The sequence below is a fragment of the Amblyomma americanum genome, chromosome 3, assembly GCF_052857255.1.
Source record: "Amblyomma americanum isolate KBUSLIRL-KWMA chromosome 3, ASM5285725v1, whole genome shotgun sequence".
Lineage (NCBI taxonomy): Eukaryota > Metazoa > Arthropoda > Arachnida > Ixodida > Ixodidae > Amblyomma > Amblyomma americanum.
In genome coordinates this window covers 179,299,363-179,322,928 of record NC_135499.1, presented here as the reverse complement: position 1 = coordinate 179,322,928, position 23,566 = coordinate 179,299,363, and the positions used below count along the sequence as shown (strand labels likewise).

The window sequence follows — 23,566 nt, the reverse complement described above, 5'->3', positions numbered from 1 at the left end:
CAAACCCGCACACTCACGAGATAAAAAAAAAACACCGTGTCGGGGCTGGGAATCGAACCAAGGCCTTTGGTGTTTGAGGCGGAGACGCTACCACTCCGTTACAACGGCGCGTTAGTGAATGCGCGCTATTCATATATTAACTCTTCCGAACCAGATGCCGCCGCGTTTTCGCTACGTATATCCTGGCCTGAGCTAGGCCATCGTCAATTTTTTTTTTTCTCACATAAAACCATCTGCTTGAAGCTAAGGTGTTCCTGGCGTTAACCATGACGTTGGAGGTTGAACGAATGGTAGGGGTGTATTGAAATAAACGTTTATTTTCTAATTTTGTAATATTTTTCTCCATAATATATGCAGCATTTCATTCCTCAAAAGCAATCGTCGTGGCAATACTTTCTTGCTCTGCTCATGGGGCTGAGCCCACCGGTCACCAGGGAGGTTCTTGTCGTTTGAAAATCCTCTCTTTTAGGCTGTTCTCTGCGCAAGAGAACAGCGCGAAGTTGCATAGAGTGAGGTCTGTATACCGCACTTAAGATGCTTCAGTAAATTCGACCCTGTACTAGCCAAATATTCGGTGCTGACTTTCAATCCACAGACAAGGTTGTCATCACGGAAAAAAAAAAACATTATTTTCTTTAACCATCGACGATATTTCTTCTTTTTCGAGAGCGTGATCAACTTTATCTAGACGCTGTTTGGTGTCTACTTTGCGGTGACTTTTTTCCAAGCCCTAGCACTTCACATCTGCCAGTAAAAAAAAATAAAAACGAGAAAACCATTTTTTACTCGCTTTCTCTTTTTTTTTTACTGGCAGATATTGAGAGTCAGGTTTCGTTGCCTCTTACGAAGCTATTCATATGAGGTCACATTTTTGAATGTTTATGAGCATCTCGCTACACCACGAAAATCGTCGAGCTTATTCGTCTCTTGGTTTAGAGACTGGGCACTCAAAAAAGAAAACTGATTTCACTTGACGGGTTTGATGGGTCTGTACAGAGTGGCATGAACTGTCGACGCAGCAGAATTCAGGCACCAGCCGCCGCGGTGGCTGAGTGGTTATGGCGCTCGGCTGCTGGCCCGAATGACGCGCGTTTGATCCCGGCCGCGTCGGTTGAATTTCGATGGAGGCGAAATTCTAGAGGCCCGTGTACTGTGCGATATCAGTGCACGTTAAAGAACCCCAGGTGGTCGAAATTTCTGGAGCCCTTCACTACGGCGTCTCTCATAGCCTGGGCCGCTTTGGAACGTTAAACCCCCATAAAATAAACCTAACCAAAATTCAGGCACTCTTCTATCTAGAGATAAGTCCCATGCTGCATGGTCGACTCTAGGATCCTCTTGAAAGCAGCTATGTTTCTTCTGTTACATGCGAAAATGGGCATCTCGGTTTCAGATAATCCCTCAAATCTAATCTCCCCTCTGGAGCTCAAGATACCAACTGATTACCGCCGTACGATGAGGACTATCATCCATCAGGAAGGGGTTTAATTCCTCCAAGCACTGATTAGCAGTAAAACCACATGCAAAGTTAAAGCTTTTAGTTTTCCGCTATTCTGTTTCTAATCTAGACGACATTTCGTCTTGTTTTCTGTGACGAGCTCCTAATATCCAACACTTGTCCTGCCGACTTCACTTCATGCGCACACGTCTCAACAAGCCTTAACTTGTAACAACGTTCAACCATCGTTTGACGCGTGTTGCAAAAACTTTTCAGGTTCCTTTTATATAATTTAGCGTTCGCTATTAGAAACCGCTTGCGTATGAACACAGCGCCAAAACATGTTGCTAAAAAAATCTTTCGTGTACTCGGAACACCAAAAAAAACCTAATGATTTATACCGAAGAAGGTAAAAAGAACGAGTGCTCATGCCTTATCGACCCAAGCATCCTCAAGCAAAATAATCAAAGCAGCCGTTTGGTAAGAGAGCCCGGTGCTATAGAGAAAGAAGCTTTACGACTTTTTCTATGCCAGCGTCGTATACCTCCGAAATGTTGGACACCAATGAAGCAAAAAGTCTAGAATTGTCAGCATTAACTTCCATGCGGTTCTCATGAAAATGGCAAAATTGCTTCGCTTTCGCCACAAACTGTGGCACGGTCTGAGGAGTGCGACCTCTCTTACACTACTCGAAGCAGGCCGCTCTCACAACCGCATGCAGCGATGGCAGGTTGTGCTGCGGTTCTTGCTCGCATCTGATCTGCTAGTGTGGCCACGTCGTCATGCGGTATGTGCTGAATTTCGGGGCTCCCTCGCGAGAAAGATGAACAAGTCCATACAAGATGTGGTATATCTGCTCTACAGTGTTCTTGGCATTGGGTGCATCTGTTGTGCATAGGTGCGTCATGTCTCGCGAAATACCGCACGTGAAGTATGTATGGTGTGTACTCTGCGTTTGAAATAACTGTATTTAATTAGATTTATTGCGGACGAGTGAGCTGTCCCGTAGTGTCAGTCACCGGTTCTTGTGTTCCTAAAACATTAGAAATAGCGATTCGCTGCTGGCGGCTGAAACTCGATCTGTTGATTTGGTTTCAGGCTTGCAGGAACGTCGAGTTGCTTAAGCCGATGTGGATACGGCACATTGACAAAGAAGGCTTGTGTCTGTACGCAACAAACGGAGAGGACTTGGAGGTCCACGAGGACCTAGAGAGCATTGCCCACAAGGTGATTACGTTGAAAAATTTTATTGTTTTTTTTATAAATAGCTACGTAGAAAGGTATTGCACGAGATCTGAACAGTAAAGCGGTAGTTAAGAGTGATTAGCATAATTGATTACACTCTCACAATGTCTCTAAGCAAGTACAGTGAGGAGGCATTCAGGATGGGGTGGCTCTTAGGCCTAAAGAGAGATGAAGGATCAGTTGAGGTGGGTTACAGGCAGTTCCAAAAGGCCCGACTGCTTGGCGAAAGCCTCAACCGATTCTTGCACCACTCTTGAAAAAGTTCGAAGCTTTAGAGCTAAAGCTTTAACTAAGACAGAGAGAAAAGTTAGGAAGTTAGGGTTTCCTCCTTCCGAAAATTTCTGGATTTTGCACAGAAATACCAAAAAGACGTCCTAGGGTGTTTTTTTTTTGTTTTTTGTGCGTCATTTGCAAAGATTGAGCAACCATTAGCCTACGCACTTCGGCCCTTCTTGTACAATACTTAACGCTTTTTGTATTTCAGGTCGAATTCGTCAGAAAAGAGGGCTACGCTGGTATAATGGTCATGAGCTGTGACAAGGATGCTTTCATATGCTTGCGTGGAAAGAATAATGCCCTCTTGGAAAAAATAAACAACGGAATACCAAGGCTAAGAAACAATCTCGTTGTTTTATAGCCAGCAATTCTGGACAAAATCCTTTTTGAGGCAAGAAACCGCTTATGAACGCAATTTTTTAATATAATGTAAGATTTCACTAGAACAATAAATATTTGCGCAGGTCACCCGGCTATAGTCTTGTATTTTTCTATTCACGTTTTGGCTATCGTCAAAGGCGTTCCCCATTGGTTTTTTGTGGCAGTCTAAACTGTTCGATGCGATCGATGGAAACAGTTTAAAAGAAAGATTTTCCTACATATCACAATTATGGATCATTAACTTCAATATTTACATAAGAGTGTCTTACAACTTCCTAATTTTCAAAATTTTTGCCCGCGAAAGCTGGACATGACACACTCGAAGGCGACAGACGGATCACTCGTGAGAAGCAATAGTTGAACACAATCATCTGGGCAACAAAGATGCGCTATACAGGCAGTACAAATAGAAACACTGGCCGGTCAATAAAAAGAGAACAGCACTCTCAAGAACTCAAAAGCCAAAGTGGCTAGTCTTTGTTGTTTAGCAAAATGAAATCTGTCAGTAGAAATTGAAAAATTAATGAATATTAAACGCACCAGGCTTCATTATTTGAGCGACACATTCTGTAAACATATACACAAGACAACTGCAGGAATCTAAATTTGCAAGCTGACTCAGTTCCAAGAGCGAAAGAGAAAGACAAATCTTCATTGCCTCATTATCCAACGTTAAAATATTAACACTGGGAAAAAAAAGAAGAGAAATTGAAGAACTCCGTCATGCAAGTTCAGGTTTACAAGAGTTGCAAGCAGAAACTCGAAGCGGAAAAAAAATGTAGGAGTTTACCACTAATTTTTTTTTTCAAGTTGTCGAAAATATTTGTATTCCGCCGTAACTAACTAAAGAAAAAACTAACTCTGGCCTGCGCCATGATTCAAGCATCTCAGCTCATTATTGCGTTTTGTTAGGTGGTATTTTCGGGTCCCTTGATTTTCAGGTAAGGCCTGTTTTTGAAGCGAAAAGCTTCACTGCGCTAGGTAAAGCAGTCGTCGTGTAGGCCGGAGAATGACCTTGAACTACTTTCAGCCCAACCATGTTAGACGTGTATGAGCATATGTGGTACAGTTATGGTGCCGAATCCTTGACCTCTGACCTTGACCCATAACATTTAGTTGATCTCTGACCTTTGACCTTTGACATTGGGTGACCTTTGGGTTGACCTTTGACTTTAAGAACATCCGATGGGGTAATGTGAAGCCACGTGATGACATCCGATCGGGGTGTCTTAAGACCATGCGATACCACTTCATAGTCGCGTGGTCATGTGGGTATATATAGAACGGCTGTCGCGAGCCTATAGCGGAGCTGCCATGGACGAGCCTCAGACGCTTAGCAAGCGTGCTTGCTTTTCGCTGAATTCCAGGGTTAGCCAAGTTAAAGGGATACTGCCGATTTTTACCCTAGTTTTGCACACATTCCTTAAAAAACAGGCTATACTCGACTGATACCCGAAAATGCGCCTTCTTCCCTTACAAAAATTTCTGTAGAGAGTCTATAGACTGTCCATAGACTTATGTCTATAAAGTCTATAGGCAAACCCTACAGAACAGTATACAGGCAATACAAATCCTATAGACAGTCTGTAAACAGTCTATAGATTTATGGCCACACACTTTTAGTAGAATTTTGTCTATAGACAGTCTATAGACTATGAATAGACATAAAGCAATATCCATAGGAAGGCAATAGACTCTATAAGAAGTCTATGGACTGGCTATAGACCATTTTTATAAGGGTTTAGAGGGTATAGTTTGGCAGTGCATATATGAAGACCCCAAGAAAGAAAATTTCGCTGCAGGGCAGGACGGAGGAAAGTAGCAAACAGGACACACGCAAGACACGCAGTTTTCTTTCATGAAACCCTTCACCAACTGGCACCTGAAGGTGCTTCGATAAATGAAGACACCGCGTGAAAATACCGGATATCATGTGCTTATTCCAGCGAGACGTTTTTTGGTTGACTGATCAGTTCAACCTCTCTTGAAGCTTGCTATACATGAGGCGGCTTGATCTGAGGATGAGTTAGAAAAGTGCATTTTAGGACTAAGCCAGACGCCAAAACCCTGCACTGAACAGATGTCGTATTGGCGATACTGTACAAAGCGTCGCCCAGGCTAACGACATACTGCTTCACGGTTCGTGTGCGCGTAAAATGGCAGCTTTGATGTTGAATGGATGTCTTCGCAGTATACAAAGACTGTGCATAGACACGGAAGTGCTCCGTAGAAGGTGGTAATGTACGCAACAAAATGATATTAATAAATAAGAAAAAAAAAACAAATATCTTATTTGGCAGTGCATCTTATATATCTATAATGTTTCTGAAAATAATGACCAAGAGAGACGGTATTTTATGTCCCTCTCCAAAACGAGTGCTAATCGCATATTGTGTGCTGCTGCAAAAAAAGTGACCCGGAAATAAAAAAAAAACAGAATTATGGGTCTTCGTGCCAAATAACTCGACTTGTACCCAAATTTGAGCTCGAAATCTATAGCTAAATTTTTACCCCCTAAATTTTGGAAAAAAATAAAACCAGACAACGAATGGTCCTGTATTTATTTCCTCGGAGCATAAAAATAAAATTGCTATATGTATGACTGGAAACAGACTTGCAGATCAAATGAAGTTCAGCATAGTCCTATGCTGCTTGCTGCTTTTCGTCAGAGTACTTAGCGCATTCAACAGCACACAGTAAGAGAAACGGGACAGGCGTATAGTCCCGTCTCTCTTACGGTGTGCTTTCTGCTTTGACCTTAAGTCCTTTGCGAAAATATGCAACAACTAGCTCCCCAGCAAGTATTACTATGCTTGCTGCTTATTAGCGCTACTATACTGTTATTATTGCTAAAATTACTATGCTTTTTACTGGTGGTGGGGGCAATGATGACGTTTAAAAATATTTACTGGGTCTAATAAGTTTTCACCGTCTGGGAGGAGTCCCTAGACCAGGACTCCTGCAGCGGCTGCCGTCAGCCTGTCCCGGTCCACCAGATTTCACTGGTCATCCAGGACCGGATCGATCGACAGCGAGAGAGGAAGCCAGTGCACATTACAAAGCTAGAAAATGGTTTGCATAGAAGCCGGCTCTGAGACCAGCCGCTGGAGAGAGGAGGTCATAAGTGCTGTAGGCTTGACAGTGCCTGGGACGCCCTTCGCGCAAAGACAGCCCTGGGCGATTGGCCAGTATTTCATTGCCGTCAAGCAAACTACATTTGCACGTTGCGCTGCCGACGCGGCTCCGCCTTAGGCGGGACGCCTAAGGCTTAGCCTTTCGGACGTTGTTCGATCCCCAGTGCCGCCGGGTACCCACCGGTGATACGATGGGTACAAGCTTTCCCCTGGTCTGGTGCTCGGCTTATTTAGGGTGAAATGCTCGGGAAATGGGTCTTTTAAGCCTTTCGAGGCGAGTTTTTTCGTCTTGAAGGGTATGACGTGCAAAAATGGACGCTCGCCGGACGAGCCTGTGTTTTTGCTGTTCGTAGTAAATGAACAAGAAGGAACATAAACCTATGCTTAAGGAACACATCCAAGGCTTAGTATCTCGGTGGGAAGAATTTTAAGGCTGGAATTCTTTAGCTCCTATCCTCGACAAACAATGAAGAACCCAGTCCGGAAACCACTACATATTTGATGCCTAACAAGAAGCCGGACTTGACCGAAAGCTTCCAAAATTTTCCATCCGAATGGTATCATACTGAAAAAACTCCAGTGCAATATAGCCAAAAGCCGGATTCGAACTAATGGGGCGTTTTCCGATATCGTAGCCTACTCTGCCATCGCCGCAGCCTCTCGCGCCATGTGTTCTAATTGCACACCTGGCAGGCACCATTTGATGTGAGGTGCGCGGTATTCATCGGCATCCTGGTGCCGCAACTTCAGCGTACTGCGCCTGCCCTGGCCATCGGCGGTGCGAACCTGGTCCGCACCGCCCGGCTGTGACCCAGCCCGCCAGACATGAACAGACCTCGCCGCTCACCCCAGCCCCGTCCCCCGCCCCGGCCAGAAGACACGACGAAATGACGACACTGCCGCGACCAGAACCTATGACCCATTAGGTCGAAGCACAGGCTCTCTTAATTGCTCTCCTATGACCCGATCGACCCTCGACTTTGTGGCCCAACAAATTTTGGCTACACAACGCCAAAACCCATGTGCTTTCGAGAAGCTTGCAGGCAAAGCAACCTCTCCAGTTCACGTAACTAGTCGAAATAGCCAGAATTTGTCGGGCCACAGCGTCGAAGGTAAAAGCGTTTTTGAAATTCTAAAACCTGGTGTGGATATTAATTACATTTAACTACACACCGTTCAGTAATTAAGCAGCCTATCAGTAATAGCTAAAAAGTTAACTGCTCAATATTAGTTAACCATCATGCTACTTAGCACGTCTGAGCTGTATTCTGATGTACTACAATGCTATGGCGAAGAAAGCGCTCTCCTAATTTTTGAAATTGTGTGAAGTCTCAGGTGAAACATCGTGTATATGCGTTAATCCATTAAAGCTATCGCGCCATACCCTTAAGGCAGAGCTTAAGTCCAATTTCGCCGATCTCAGTCTGAAGCCTGCTTAATCGATAGAAAACCAAACCTCGAATGAAACCGAAGTGCTAGCCCACCTAATCTGCATTAGGTCTAACCACGCCAAATCGTCCGCCTTTTTCTTTATCTCTAGATACTGCGGCCGTAGGGAGGGAGCCTTGTGGGAGGGCAGCAGAGTTTTGTATAACTATAATGTCACAGAAACACTGATAAAAGCTGGTTTAAAGAGAGCGAATAGCTCCGCTGCGCTATGGCACTCCACTGGTCAGTTGAACTTGCGGAGAAATTAATTTAAAAAGTGTTACTCTAATTTCAAATTTAAGGTCTAGGAATTCGGAGCAGTGGTCTAGTTCGCCTATTTGTCCACCACGTGGTGCATGACAAGATACTAACGGCTGCATTTTTTTTTTGTAAAAAAAGCATGATGATAGTTAAGGTTCAATCTCAGACCGCCTTTATTGGTGCTGTATAGCTTCAGACCGCTAAGTTACGGCGCCAAGTGCATGTTACGTGCGTGTGAACGCATTAGCTTATAGCCCTGCAGCGTTAGATGGGGCAACCATGTTGTGAAAAATATCAGTTTTGGACCACTCTGCTATTTGTTTCGAAAAAGAATGCGCTAACTTAAGGAAATCGTATTCCCTGCTGCTGTATTTGTTCCTGTTCGAGCGATCTGTGCTGTATATTCTTAAAAGATCATGTTTACTGAAAACGGCGCTAAATTTTCGTCGTTGTAGTTTGAATATAGTTTTGAAACAAACGCTTGAAACGTCGCTGCCCTTAGCGTCCGTTGGATACTACTATAGAAAATAAAGGCTGACGAAAAACCCAGTCCGTTATCTTTATTGGATTAGTTGCAGCAAAAAATTTGGAGGACGGTTAAGCTGCGCCTTTAAGCGTGTGACGCGATAGCGTTAATGAGTCCCATCAGCGACTCAGCTTGACCACAATAGCATATTACCCGATCACGTGTTCTACTTGTGTTACCATATCACATGACATACCAGTGTAAAGTGACACCGCTCTGGGCTTTGAGGTACACAACAGTGGAAGCTCCGTGTTAATTTCGACCAATTCGTACGCGGTAATACGCTGATTCTCTTCCTATTCTGTTCCGTTTTTCTTTTCTCTCATTTTGTGATTGGCTCAAACCGTTCCACGTTCTCGATATGACTGGAATGAGCCAATCACGCTGATCAAGTGGGGCGGGGCTGCCTTGAGCGAATCGGAAAGAGTAAATAAAAAAAAACTAAACATAATAGAAAGGAAATTTGTAAATTACAGCGGACCAAGTAAATTAAATTGAACGAAATAACAATTAATTGTTACATTGTGCAGGCCCTGATGCTCTTTCACGTGTATATAAATCTCAGTGCGCGGTATAGTTTTCCATTTTCCTGCAATAAATTACTGCGGCCGCCGAGGCCGACACAGAACCTGCTCAAACTCAACATACGAACGCTGTGGTCACAAAGCCAGCTCAGTTGATGCAATAAACCAAGCAGTAGATACCCAGACATCATACATATTTTTTGTAGCGATAGCTACATTACGGTCGCACTTTGAGCCTTCAGCGTGGCGGCGCCGCCACGCTGTCACGTTGTTGGCCACGTGGTGCAGAGCAGCTGCCGGCGGCGCGGCACCGTGGCTGATCACGTGGTTCGTCACGTGGTTGGTCACGTGACCAAGTTCTCCCTCAGCCAGCTGTAGCTATCGCGTCACTCCATGTTAACCAGAGCTAAACCATCGCCATTTTTTTTTATGCCATCAATAAAACGTGTCTCAACTGTGTGCGGCAGAGCCGTATTATCAGTTTTGCAAGTGATGTCCTTCGCCCATTTTAATTAAGTGGTCCCATGGAAGTTTTCCCGCAGCATTTTCTCCTTTTATTGCATGTTAATTGCATGGAACGGCCACCACCTACACCGTTTACTATTAACCGTCAAATGCACACTGTAAAAATTCACACTTTTTTAAAATTTCCAACTAACTGAAATCCTCAGTTAGAAACAGTGTATGTCCAACTGAACGTGCGCTGTCGCGCTTCAGAAATGATTAAATGTGGACACAAACTAGTTCATCAAGTTCTTCTATGACATGACTTAATATCAATTAACCGCGGCTGCAGCCTATGCACTGCCAGTTCACCACGAAGTGTAGCTAACACAGCGACTAAGGATAATGCTATGGTTGCGATGCTATGTACTTCTCTTCAATCAAGTGCATGGAACCGAACAAGTGCATGTACAGAACCTAGATTATAATCGCAAACAGGCTGCCGATTTTTCTGCAGAACACATTCTACCCACTTCCAGTATAAAGTATAATTTTAACGCACTTCAAGTCACAAACCCTTTTGAAAATTTTTAGTCTCTTCAAGTGCAGATCAGTGCAACTGCCTTTACTATTAAAGTGAACCATTCAGCCTTGCAGTGACCATCTACAAATTGCATGACTTTTATTACTTCGGCACATGTGAGGAAAGAAACGAATAACGCTGTCATTTCCTATTTCAGAGCGGCAACTCTGTTTTCTTACATTTTTATCTTCGAACTTTCGAGAAGGGTTCTTACGTCGTAATTCTGTGAAGAATATCAATCCAGGCGCTGCTTTACATATACCCCAACAGCAAAAGCTCCGGTGGTGATATGGGTATCCTACGCCTTCCGCTAGATGGCGAAATTCGACGAATCTCCAACTCCTTCAGACGGGAAATGAAAAAAGAAAGGATGCCACAGCAGGAAGCACACAACAGAAGCCTAACTCCCGTCGCATGAGAGCAGCAGTCGCTGGCTACCTTCAATACGCCAAGATCTTATGCTCAGCGATGAAATCGGGACCCTCTTGAGGTAAGGACCTCATCACCTTTGGCGAATTTAATTAGCCCAAATATGCATACCGTCAACCACTTCACCGCAATGTTCTCAGATGCATCACTGTACTACCCAGGCGTATCATGTATTCATATTTAGAGCGATCGGGACAGAAATAAATAGTCGTTCGTGTATACTTAATTAGGCTTAGTGTTCGGCGCCAGCCGTGCTACGCTCACAATGACAGTGCAGAGCCGTATATCAGAGCATTCGCGTGCTGGGAAAGACGAAGGGCGTTAGGCAAGATATTTTGCCTCAGATCTTCGTGATGGAAAGAAATATATAAATGTACCGAGAAACTATTGCGTGAGCTCCGTGAAGTATACTCACGACCGCAAGCTGGAATGCGGTACACTCAAGCAAGACGCAGTGACCGCTGCTTTTGCTCGTGCAGAGCTGGGCTGCATCATGAAATTCTGTCTGGCGACAGACGCTGCTCTCACCAACTCTTGTAGACGCCTGTTGCGCGTTGAAAGGCTACCGTGAAACAGGTGTAATCACATTGAAGCAGTTGCCGCGGGAGTGGCACCACCGATGTGACACGCAACCATTATACACGTAACACGTGCACAACGGCAGGCATCCCGCGCGTGCGCCCGCGCGCGCGCGCACACACACACACACACACACACACACACACAAACACACACACACACACACACACACACACACACACACACACACACACACACACACACACACACACACACACACACACACACACACACACACACACACACACACACACACACACACACACACACACACACACACACACACACACACACACACACACACACACACACACACACACACACACACACACACACACACACACACACACACACACACACACACACACACACACACACACACACACACACACACTCAAAATAGGCGGATTCATTCCCCGTCTTCCGCTTCTAGGCTTACAAATGCTTAGAAAATGTGCAGAGATTCTACGTGGGCGCCCGGCAAGCGACGATGAATGCTAGCAAGTGGAAAAGTTGCTGCAGTCAGGAATTCAACCAGGTATATATCTGCTGTCAGTCCCCATTTCAGTACAGTGCTCCTCTGCACTATCTGCTGCAGGCTAATCAAACTTCGTGGGAGAATAATAATATCCTTGCGTGCACTCATAACCTACACCAATGTTGTGTGTAACAATGACGAAACATTTCCGGAGCAGTACTCTTCTAATAGTCGTCAAAGCAAAACATTGGCTGAGTAAGGTAGTATTGATCGAGATATCACTGCTAAATAATAAACTGGTTCACGGCATTATGAAAACAAAAAATTACGGAGAACACTTAAGTCTTCTTAGGCACTTCGATTCTGAAAGCATTGTTTTTTTATTTCCATTTAATTATTTCGTTTTAATTTTATTTTTCCTTTCCTTTCTAAAGACACACATCTACTCATTAGCATACAGTCGCAAGGCGACTCATACACAGGTTCATTTTTGTCCGCCAAGAAGCAACAAGGTTTTGTTTAAACAAAAACAAACCAAACATTTTGTGGCCTATGGGTTGCGTGCTTGCCTCGCCATCTTAAAGTCCTGAAAGTCCTTGGTTCAATTCGCTGTACCATGGGAAGAACCTTTATTAGTGCGAAAGCACTATTGGCCACGAACTCGCAGTTTCGCCATATTCGCACCGCACCACGTGACCAACCACGTGACTGGTCACGTGACCAACCGCGTGACGAGCCACATGACAACAACTAGCCAGACAACCAGACTAACCTGGACTTGCAATCAAGATTAACCAAGGCTAACCAAGCTATGCCTTAACTTTCGCTACGTATATCCTGGCATAGCCGAGCTAAGCCACTGCGATTGTTTCATCTATATCTTCTAGTTTCAATGTGATCCGTAGAATTGCACGTGAGCAATGGGGAAACCATCCTTCTTCAATGGTCAAACTTCATGAAGCGCTGGTGGTCAGCCGGATAATGTATCAATTACCTTTAATTTCCCCCTCGGCATCACAACTTGAATGTCTCGATGTTGTCCACAGAAAGGGCCTAAGAAGAGCCATTGGAGTTCCCCAGGCAGCTGCGAATAAGGCGGTACTTCATGAGTTCCTATCGAAACCTTGTAGCCTTATCGCTTCTGAGACTACTAATGCATCTTGACCGCCTAGGAGAGACGGTAGCTGGGCGATCCCTTCTCCAGCGGCTCTGCAAGAGTTATGAGTCGAAGGCTTACTTGGCACTCAATACTCTTAGTTCTTTAGGCATTAAAGTCCGAAGGCAAAGGAAACGGTTGAAACCCCCCTGGTGTTTTCCGACCCTCGACTTTAAGGTCACAATGCCCCATGTGAGCGCAAAGCGCAGCTCTCCTTTGGCAGCAACGCGTTCGCTTGTACTGGAATACTTGGAAACAGAGTATGCCTGCCATCTTCAAATTTTCACGGATGGTTCTGTGGACAAGGTCAAACAAGCTAGCGCAGCGGCTTTTTACATTCCTTCTTTGGACTGTAAGTGGGCCGTACGCTGTACTGCTGCCGTATCCTCCACAACGGCTGAAAGTGTTGCTATTGAGGCGGCTTTACGGAAGTTAGGGTCTTGTCCGGCTCAACCTGATGTCATCCTAACTGATTCAAAATCTACCCTTCAGAGGTTAGGGCGCGGATTCCCTACTGACGCCTTGTCTCTAAGCTCTCTGCGCTTGGTGCAGAATCTGCACAGCAGAGGCTTTACTCTACATTTCCAGTGGGTGCCCTCTCACATAGGAGTCAACGGTAATGAGGTGGCAGACAGTCTCGCCCATAAAGCTCTCTCAAGGATTCCATCAAAAAAGTACCTCAAGATGGGAAAAGTCTCTGCAGGAAAACGGTGCTCGATCACTTCAGTACCCTGTGGAGTGCGTCCCACGAGCCATGTGTGACCAAGGAACTGAGAAGATCTCAGGCGACCCTTCTACATCGAATTCGCACGGCTTCTGCTTGCACTCCTGCATGGATGCATTAGACCGGCATAGCATCGTCTCCGCTCTGCTCTTTATGTGGTGTGTGCGGGGATATCGAACATTATATTATGTACTGCCCAGAGTACAGCGCGGAAAGGCATGTGATGTTCGCTTCCTTCAAGGAGACAGGAACCCGTCACAGCACAGTGCAGGACATTGTCTACCCGAGTGGAAACCAGACATGCAGAAGGGAAACTGCACGCCTTCTTTTAACATTTGTGCGGGACACGGATCTTGTTTCTAAATGGTGACAGCAGGAACTGACTATGGCCTACTGTGATTGAACGTGTGCGTAGATGGTGTCTTCCGGAGTGGACTACGTTATACTGTGAGTGAATGTGTGTATGGATTGTGGCACTACAATGGCCTATGTTCTACTGTGACTGAATATGTGCATAGATGGTGGCTTCTGGAGTGGACTGTTATATGGACTGTGTGGATTGATTGTGTGCATAGATGGTGACTGCGGGAGAGAATTTGTGCTATTATAAGAAACTGTGCGCATAGCGGGGTAGATGCAACAGGCTTTAGGACATTGTTAATATAGAAGGGAGGCTACGGCGGAGCAATTGCCGGCAGATAAAGCAAGGCTAACCCCACCTGTCGCATTCAACACCTCAACTCAACTCAACTCAACTCAACTCAACTAAGCCACTGCCAATTTTTGTTCTTTTCCAGGTCACGTGGGTTTGGCGACGCCGATGAGGCATATACTGCTTTGGCATTAAAATGAATGCTACAAATTCTGCTCGAGGTGTGATGGTTGAGCACTTTTGTTCGAGACGAGCAGCGAGGACCTGTTTATTTATCACGCCCTGCAAGAAAGCGTCAACGAGCCCCGAATGCGGAACTGCTAAAATAAATTCCAACGCTTATATGAAAAGCGGCATGAAAGTGTCAGCAGAATGCACGGAGATGAAGGACTTACTTATCGTTTGTCAAATATGAACAAAACACGTCTTCGCGACCCCCGACCTATCGCAGTCGCGTCGCTAAGATTGGCGAATTTTGAGCTCTTGCTGTATCGGCATGTAGTGCATTGTTTTGTGCAATATAGGGCAGTTATAATAATGCCCTCTGGTTATGTTTCATTGGGCTAAACGTAATTTTCTTTTTTGCTTTTCGCCCAGAATTCTTCAAGATGCCAATGTTTTTGTTTATTTTCTTCCTGGTGGTATCCTGCCGGCTGTATGGTAAGCTTCTCTCGTTAAAGGATTTCCACTGTATCCACAGCGATTTTAATTTCAGTGTCTCCTAATTTTCTGTGCCTTCCAAGTGGCTGTCTTCATTGAAGACTTCAGCCATGGGAGCATTCTTCCCGTGGTGTGCTACTACGAGAAAGGGCAAGCCTTCCGTCCTACACCCATGAACTATGACATGGAAAATGTACCCGGGAACCTGTGCAGTCACGTGAACTTGGCTTACATGGAGTTGAACGACACCAACTGGACTATCAAGCGGGATCCCAACGGTAAATTGCCATTCACACGAGGAAGCAAATAACAGAGGAGATACAACAGCAATGCTGTTTTGAAAGCTGATAATTTTCTTCCGGAAGATTGAAATTAAAACATGCCGCAACTGAAGCTGCGGAAGAAATTTTTCATACCAATATGAATACTATTTTTATTTTAATGAAAAAAATAGATATCAGCGCGATAAAGACGGTGAGCGGCATACCGTCAGTAGGTCGCTGTTGTCATTGCAAGCTGCAGCCAAGCACAACAACAACGAGTAGAATGGGCTAGAGAAAGAAGTAAAAAGAAAATTTCCCGGCCTGCACCGTGATAGGCACAACAAAATCCAGCGTAGACGGCGCTTGTACAAGAGAGCCCTCATGCGCATTTAGATACGGAAAAAAAATATAGTTAAAGTGAAAAACACCTCGCCAGTGTCGTGTATTGCATCTAGCTTCGTAGTTCCAAGCCTTCGCTGTCTGCAAAGTGCTCTCCTTTTACCCAACTGTAGCCAAATTCGCAACTACAGCCAAATTCGCAAAAAAAAAAAGAAAGCAGAATGGACTACAGAAGAGACACGAGTTGGGCAAAGTACATATTGCGTATTGTTAAACGCGAAGAGTAAACACGAAGAAAAGGAAAAAGTAGACGACGGTGACAGAAAGCCACAACGATTGATAAGCTCGGGAAACTTTTGTGTAACTGCGGCCTCTGCTGGCGCAAGACAGTAGTGATTGGACGTCATTAGGTGCGCCCTGTGGTGAACATTAGTCGGACGGTAACGAAGTTTTTTTTAGAAAACAAGACGCTTTAACCTTCACATTTCTTTTTCATCTTGCAGTAAGGTTGGCAGAGTTTGTCCAGCTGAAGAAAAAGTATCCACGATTGAAGACACTTCTTTCGATCGGTGGCTGGAGCAACGAGACGAAAGTAATATCCGCCATGGCTACCACGCGGACACGACGAAGAGCGTTCATAAAAGACACCGTCAAACTGCTCGTGGGAGGCGGCTTAGACGGTCTAGATGTTTTCTGGCTTTTTCCGGGACATGGTGACCAAGGAGGAAACAGAAGGGACAAGATCAATTTCGTCAGGCTTCTTAAGGTCAGAAAGAAGCCTCCGGTTTTTCGCAGTATGCGTTAATCATATTTGGATGCATTTTGATAAACAGTACAACAAAGAAGGATGTCGAATACATGTTGTGTTACCCGTTGATTTCGGGCAATGAATTTTCGTTATTTTTCTTAATTTATAACGTCTAATGTAAGGTTATTCTTAACAAAACATTTTACTGAACCGGAAAACGCGATAAAATTACTTTAAAAATAAGTTTTTTATTTGGATTCGCATTCGTACGAATTAAACTAAGAATCTTCAATAAGGTTCGCTTTAGAAAGTAAAATGGTATCATTATCAATGCACTTCAAACAGTGCGCAACATATTATTAGTGATATCAGGCAACCGCTTCTGATGTTAAGCGCTCCATTACGCTATAAAAGAGGAGACCTCTTAAATTTCACTGTCGATCCGTTTAATTTTCATCCATTGAGGCACTTCTTGTTCTATCTTGACCAAAACAATTAATTTTTTCTTAATCACTCATTTATTTGGGGATCTCCACTATATGCAGACACCTTGAAATAGTGGTAGCAGCTCTCCATACAAAAGTAAAGATCTCGTTTCTGTACCACGGTTCATTCTATTCTCTTCGGGGTAATTTTAGATAAGATTAGGCAGCGGGCGGCTGTTTAACATTTTAGATTCAATTGATATTTTATATATCATCGCTCAATCACGGAAGAGAAGGGATGTGCAATTACGTTTTTCCAGACCAAATTTTTATAAGCACAAAAAATTCTTGATCACGCACACTCGCGCTTACGTTCAGTGCTCTTTTCGCCAGTTTTGGTTATGAATAACTGGAGATATTTTATGGCTAAAATAAAAATTCATGCACCACATCTATGAATGCAGTAAATTAAGCTGAGTTATTTGGGTTTATTTGTGTCGCTTTTCTTCAAAACATATTGCAAATTAGGCGCATAGGATGTATTTGTGCTAATTTTGGCGATGCATGTCTAAAAAAAGAAAATAAGGTGTAACCTCAAATATTTCGCAGCGTATTCAACACAAACTAATCTAACGATATAAAATTCACCACCGCATCTTTTACGGATCGAAAAATATCAATTCACAAAATCCCAGGAATCGCAGAAGCACGACAACTTTGGATCGCGATTTAAAAATTCCACTGGAGCCTAAAGTGCAACACTCAAGATGTTTTTAATTCATATTCATATAATTCAGAATACCTCGACAAAGTGCAAGAAATATATCTTAGAAGTTTTTATTATTCGTCATCCATAATACTATGTTATCTGGTTGCTTGAAATTTGAGCAATATCTTCTTATCAATAATACATACAGGTACCAGTCAATATTATATCGTTTAGCAAATTTTGAATAGAACAGAGTTTAAGCCAGTCTAAATTATATTTGATGTCTGCAATTAGATGAAGAGCTTTAATGCTTAAGCTCGTGACCGCTAATTTTCAAAATTTTAGAAAAACAATTGAAACTAAGAATTGACAGCATAGCTTGGTTCACTCTGGGCTAATTATAAATGTTCTCTAAAAATTTCATGCGTGTGTTTTCACGATATAATAGGCTATTCGGAAACAATGTTAGCGAAAACAAAAGGGTCTCTTTAGAGGTACCGCTTTACAACATCAGCAATATTCAACATGTTTTAACGCTTATAAATAGTCATGTAGAATACAATGCATGGAAACAGTATAAAAATATCATAAGTGGCTATATTTTTTTAACCGCCGTCCTTAATTCTTGTAGTTCTGCGGTTTCAAGGAGTTTTCGAGTTATTATTTTCCTATCCTTAAGAGATTTGCCGGGGAATTCTATACTGCTTAGTAGACAAGCTTGTGTAAAAGACAGATATGTTTGTGGTTGTAGCTTATTTCCACCATCGGATAAGACCGCCAAAGTCACGAAAAACTTTCTGTGCGCCAAATTTGTTGAATTTCAGAAAAAAATAATAAATCAAAAAGCCATTGGGTGCGCTTTGTGCCAGTTATAAATATCCTTTAAAAATTTTAAGACATTTCCTCGTAATAGATTTTAGTTATTCATAGCCAAAGAGTCCATCTTTTCGTTAACAATAAGTTCTTTGTGCTTCCAGATTCTTTTTCTGGACAAAAATACTTGCAAGTCTTTTTCCAGACATCAGGCAATGATGAATAAAAATATTCTTTTAAATCCAAGATGCTGACCAGCCACCATTGTACGATCTTATTCGTGATCACCCTCAGGAAATAACAGCAAAAAAATACAAGGTACTACATTTACGGTAACTTCCCTCTTCGTACAGGAGTTGTATGCTGCCTTCAGAGAGCACAAACTCCTCCTCACGGCAGGCGTGCCCATTAACCAGAGCATATTGGACGCCGGATATGACATACTCGCCATAGACAGGTACGCAGTTTCTTAAGCTTACTACGTATGCACAGTATCGACAGTGCGAAACCTTTCTGGCACGGGATGACCAAATTAAACAATAGAGCAAAACTTAGAGAAAAAAGATTTTCCGAGAAGTTTTGCCGGAGTTACAGCATTGTTAATTTGTGTTCCTGTTCCTTCTCCAGTTATTAAAGCGAAAGCTTACTAGGCTATGTCGGAGGTTGCGGGTCATCAAAACGTGTCCGCAGTCACTGTGTGGAACTTGAAAGAGAGAACGTCTAAAAAGTGGTTATAATCGAAGGATGATGATGTGAGGATGCGGCGCAAAAAATTTGGTGACAATCGCATGAATAGTTAATTAATTAGAGCAAAAATGTGCAAAAAGTGGCCGCGGCCACAGCAAAAGTGGCGCCAAATTTAAAACGCCGGAAGTGTAGTACCACGTGACCAAAAAAGTGGGCGGAGCCAACGCGCAGCGCCAAATTTGAAAGTTTGGAACGAAGCGTGGTGGGAATTAGACGAATTGCACAAATTCTCAGGCAAATAGGGGCAATAGAGGCAAAGAGGAGCAAATAGAGGCAAAGAGGAGCAAATAGAGGCGACGAGTGCCGAGGACGCGTCAATGCTTTCTCATTGCTCCAAAGCGGGTTACCGCAGTGATCTCGATTTTTTTTTCTTTCTTAGCGCCTAGTAATACTTTTTTTCGAAGTATTATTCAAAGTACTAGCCGTTCTTAGCATCAACCAATCGGTTGCTTATTGTTGCTTGGATTGAAATGCATGTAACAGTAATATTCAGCAGGAGGTCGCAAAGTGGAACTGGGGAGGACCTCCTATACAAGTTATACGTGAAAAAGTACAATACACAGCGCGAACATAAGCACAATATACACTACTGAGTTCAAGCCAATTATTCTACAAATCATAAATTCAACCAACACCACAAAGAAGACAATAAAACAATTGGTCCCCACAAACGGCCAATAAACTCATTGCATATTGTAGGTGAACAAAAAACCTTCCACGTTCTCAAGTAATTGCAGTGCATGATAACTACATTAATATATATTTAAAAGCACTCTCCGAGCCTATTTTATCTGTGGTTTTAGTGCATTTTTGAATAATAGTAAACGTAAATGGTTGCGTGTCTTCGCATGTGCGTGTGGAACTGCAGTTCGAGAACCAGGCAACACTAAATTAAGACCAAACAGGATATAGAGCTGAGTCACATTGGCAAACCTTCAATCACCCACATGCCCACGCCAATATGTATACAAGTATCCAGCACCGTGGCAACGTGTAATCACGCTCTCAGATCAAAGCATCCGTCAAATTCGGCCCTGATAAGCCGTTTCCTTTTCCTTCCATATAGCTTGGTAGAAGAGTGACTCATGCATACGGCGTTTTCTTCAACAATGGGGTTTAGTCCGGCAAGGAAAACCTTTTTTCTGATGCATTTGTTTAATACTAACTTTTTAGGTACCTGGACTGGATGAACGTCATTGGTTACGACCTCAGAGGCAACTGGAACGGTAAAACTGATATTCACAGTCCACTCCATCCCAGAGCAATCGATGGACCCGACGTAACAGAGTTGAATGTGGTGAGTTCACAGGAGTAAGGTTGATTAATATAGAGCTGAACGGGTTTAAGAAAAAACAAGTAAGCCGTTTTCTATAGTTTTCAATTTAGTTTGCTTTTCTTAGTGAAATAAAATATCAAATGCTTGTGAAACAGGTAGTTTAACTTGATACATCCAGCCATTTGTAATTAACATAAAATAAATCACGACGTCTGAAACTTCCGCCTAGATTACAGTTTAGTCGAACGAAGGAAAGTGCAGGCAGCATGACGCAAGGAAAATACATATAACAGCCTTAATGCTTCTCTTTTTCTTGTACTCAACCTTTTCGTGTATTTCTCTTTAAATGTTTATGCACCTCCCCCACATGGCCGAGTTTTCGCCTTGATTAACCAAATTAGTATTCGTAAACACAGCATCGAAAATGTTATAACCACACAATTGGCGAGAATATAGCTAAGAAACTTGCGCCACGCGCCCAACTTTACGACTTGGAGCACAGATATTTTAAAGATAAAGTTTTAGAGCTAGTAGCTCAGAAAAAAAAAGTTTTTTGTGACCGTTGCTAAGCATTCATAAAATATTCTCAAATGAGAACATCGCGCAAGTGGATAATGTTTGATCGAACAGAACCCAGTATTCGACTTCCCATCAAAAAATTTACTGTGTCGGTTTAGAAAACACTATTCACTTGATCCAGCAAAGCGCATAAAGGTTTTTAAGTAATTTGTGGTGTGCTTATCCAAATCTGAGCATACTAACACCCTCATCTGTCACGAGAAAATCGACATTTCACCGAAGGCACGAAATAAAGGCATGTAAGGCTGTACTGAAGACAAAAAATCTATCAAAATCTAAGTGCGCACTGTGCTAGAGGTATTACGCTAATGTTTACAGTTTTGCACTCGCAAGGTGTGCACTCTAGTATATTCGGCAGAGTCTGCCACTTGGTGGAGTAGCGGTCGAGTACTGCATCCGTAATTTGTCCTGAAATGCGCCCGATTCGCACACTTTTGTTACCACACCGAGCAAACAAGCGGAATTTGCTGTTTAGTCAGAGGCTAGCACATATCCAACAAAAATTTTGAATATTGGAAAATTGTAAGGTACTGTTATGAAAATATTGAGGCTAATGGTCCATTCTTCCGTTGTGTAGCAAAATTTTTCTTCTAAAGCTTTTTCATAGCTCAGATCAACCATTTAAGGCTGCCATAGAAAACCTATAGGGAACGCTTTTGACGAGAGCAAAAACGTTAATGGCAAAAAAATGTAGCCCTGCCGACGGGAGATTTGAGATATATTGATTGTTATAGCGAAATCTTTCAATACATAAAAAATTGCGCTCATAAACTCCTTCCTGTTGTTGGGTATTGCTAAGGACATCTTTGTGCTACCGGCATGTCGTGCCACTTAACAGCAGTCCCTGAGAAACTGAGAGCACAGATTTAGGAAGACTTAAGAACTCGAATTATCACTGCGGTGTTCGCACCTTGCTGTGCGTGAGCGGAATTTTGGCAACATCACAACTTAATACTTTCGACTCCCTCTTCAAAAGTAACCTCTCCCAATCCCGCTTTTGATATTCCTTTCCTTACTGTGGTTTTTGTACGCTTGCGGTGTTTTTGGGTTTGTGCCAAGTGAAATTAAGAAATAAATCAGGTAAATATCCGCGAATGGAATTCGAACCCGCGGCAGCGCGAACAGATCAGCTTCATTGGCCACTGCAGGAGAGCACTGTAGGCTATCGCCGCAGTCAGACATGCCTCGTATTATTGTTGTTGTTGTTGTTGACCTCACACAATGGCAACACACTCTCGCGCTATGCATTGCACATCGTCTTCTTCATCAACTAATACTAGTAGCAAACTCGCGCATTGAGCTAAGTGGCGGTAGTGACAGAGAGATGTGCGCTGCATGCGTTGGCGTGGACAACGCTGCGCCAGAAACAGGGCACTACAGCAGTAAGCATTGGCGTTGACAGCATTGCTGCAGAAACGCGGCACTGGAGCATAGGCCGCCGGCGTACATTAGGTAAATATGCATTAGCAGCGACAAAGTTGAAGACGCGGATAACTGGCTCCCTAAGCCAGGGGACACCTCAGTCGCGCTTTCAGGTACGTGGCGGTGGTGTCCACCTGCAAAAAACTGTGCTTTCGGACAATATTTCAAACTTAGCAATGCTAAAGCGCCAGCATTGTTTTATAATATTAGTATTAAAATAGTGTCATCTGTATCGTCATTTAAACGTAAACTCCGCTCGTTCATTCTTTGATCTTGGTTAGGAAGCTGTTTTAATCCACATTATATCTATATGGCTTGCTCTTTGATCAAAACTTGTTTTTAGTTTCATTGGTTGTTTTCACTTCATAATGTTGTATCTTTAAATGTCGCTAACAAGTTTGCATTCGTATGCAATGCTGCTTCTTGTTTCTATTCGTTCTTTTTTGCGTTTGTGCATAGAGGTTCCAGTACACAGTCAAACTTTGCGACCTCTTTTTGTAACCGTCTGTATAAACAAAGCCTTTGTAATTATTTATGAATAAAAATAAACTGAACTTAACTGAAATAATATCTAACTGCACAAGTTAAATCGGTGTGAGCATACCCTGTTGTATTGGCTGTTAGCCTGGCGGCTACTGGAATTTCGTTAATTCATTGTTTCGTATTCGACGCATGTCCACTGAGAAATGCTTCCAACAGGAAGTCGGAAATGCTCTTCGGGAAAAGACCATACATGACAAACGCGAGCCTCGTGGACTTTTCTCTTAGCGATGGTAACTGTGCGGCAACTATACCAGCAGCAAGAGTCTCTTAGAAAACTTATTTTTTCCTCGTGTCCCGCTGTCCAGGAGCAAGGTCTTCAGGCGCTGCTCGATCGCGGCGCTTCGAGGCGGAAGTTGGTGCTGGGCGTGGCCTTCTACGGGCGCGTGTACAGGCTGGCCAGCGCGGACAACACCGGGCTGCACGCCCCCATCGACCTCCTGAACAGGCCGAAGAGGGGCGCCTTCCTCAGGAGCGACGACATACACGCCTACTTCGAGGTGAGCGCGGCGGTCAGGTGGTCGGTCTGCTAGTATTCGAAGCCGCCAACTTTTTGTTGCACATGATTTGCCTAATTATCCTCACAGACCCGCCCTTTGGAAACACAGGCATTAACTATAACATTTGGCAAACTGTCAGTGTTTTTCGAAACACATATTTTTCTAAATTTAACACAAAACTCTCTACCTTGCTCTATGTGATCCATCCTTGAACACCTGTTATCGGACTGAAACCTCTGTGTAGCCTCGGGAGCTGCGCCCACTGGTCATCGTTAGCTCTTTGAACG

At 43.5% G+C, this 23,566-nt stretch overlaps 1 protein-coding gene across 1 annotated transcript in view; it reads left to right on the top strand.

The window, feature by feature from the left end:
- LOC144125539 (chitinase-3-like protein 1) overlaps positions 1 to 23,566 on the top strand; it is a 29,461-nt gene that overhangs the window by 3,357 nt on the left and 2,538 nt on the right. Inside the window, exons 4-10 of the mRNA XM_077659026.1 lie at positions 2,537 to 2,665; positions 14,856 to 14,918; positions 14,974 to 15,196; positions 16,024 to 16,286; positions 18,569 to 18,672; positions 20,136 to 20,259; positions 23,088 to 23,279. Coding sequence (XP_077515152.1) covers positions 2,537 to 2,665; positions 14,856 to 14,918; positions 14,974 to 15,196; positions 16,024 to 16,286; positions 18,569 to 18,672; positions 20,136 to 20,259; positions 23,088 to 23,279 — 1,098 coding nt within the window. The remainder of the gene's footprint in view (positions 1 to 2,536; positions 2,666 to 14,855; positions 14,919 to 14,973; positions 15,197 to 16,023; positions 16,287 to 18,568; positions 18,673 to 20,135; positions 20,260 to 23,087; positions 23,280 to 23,566) is intronic.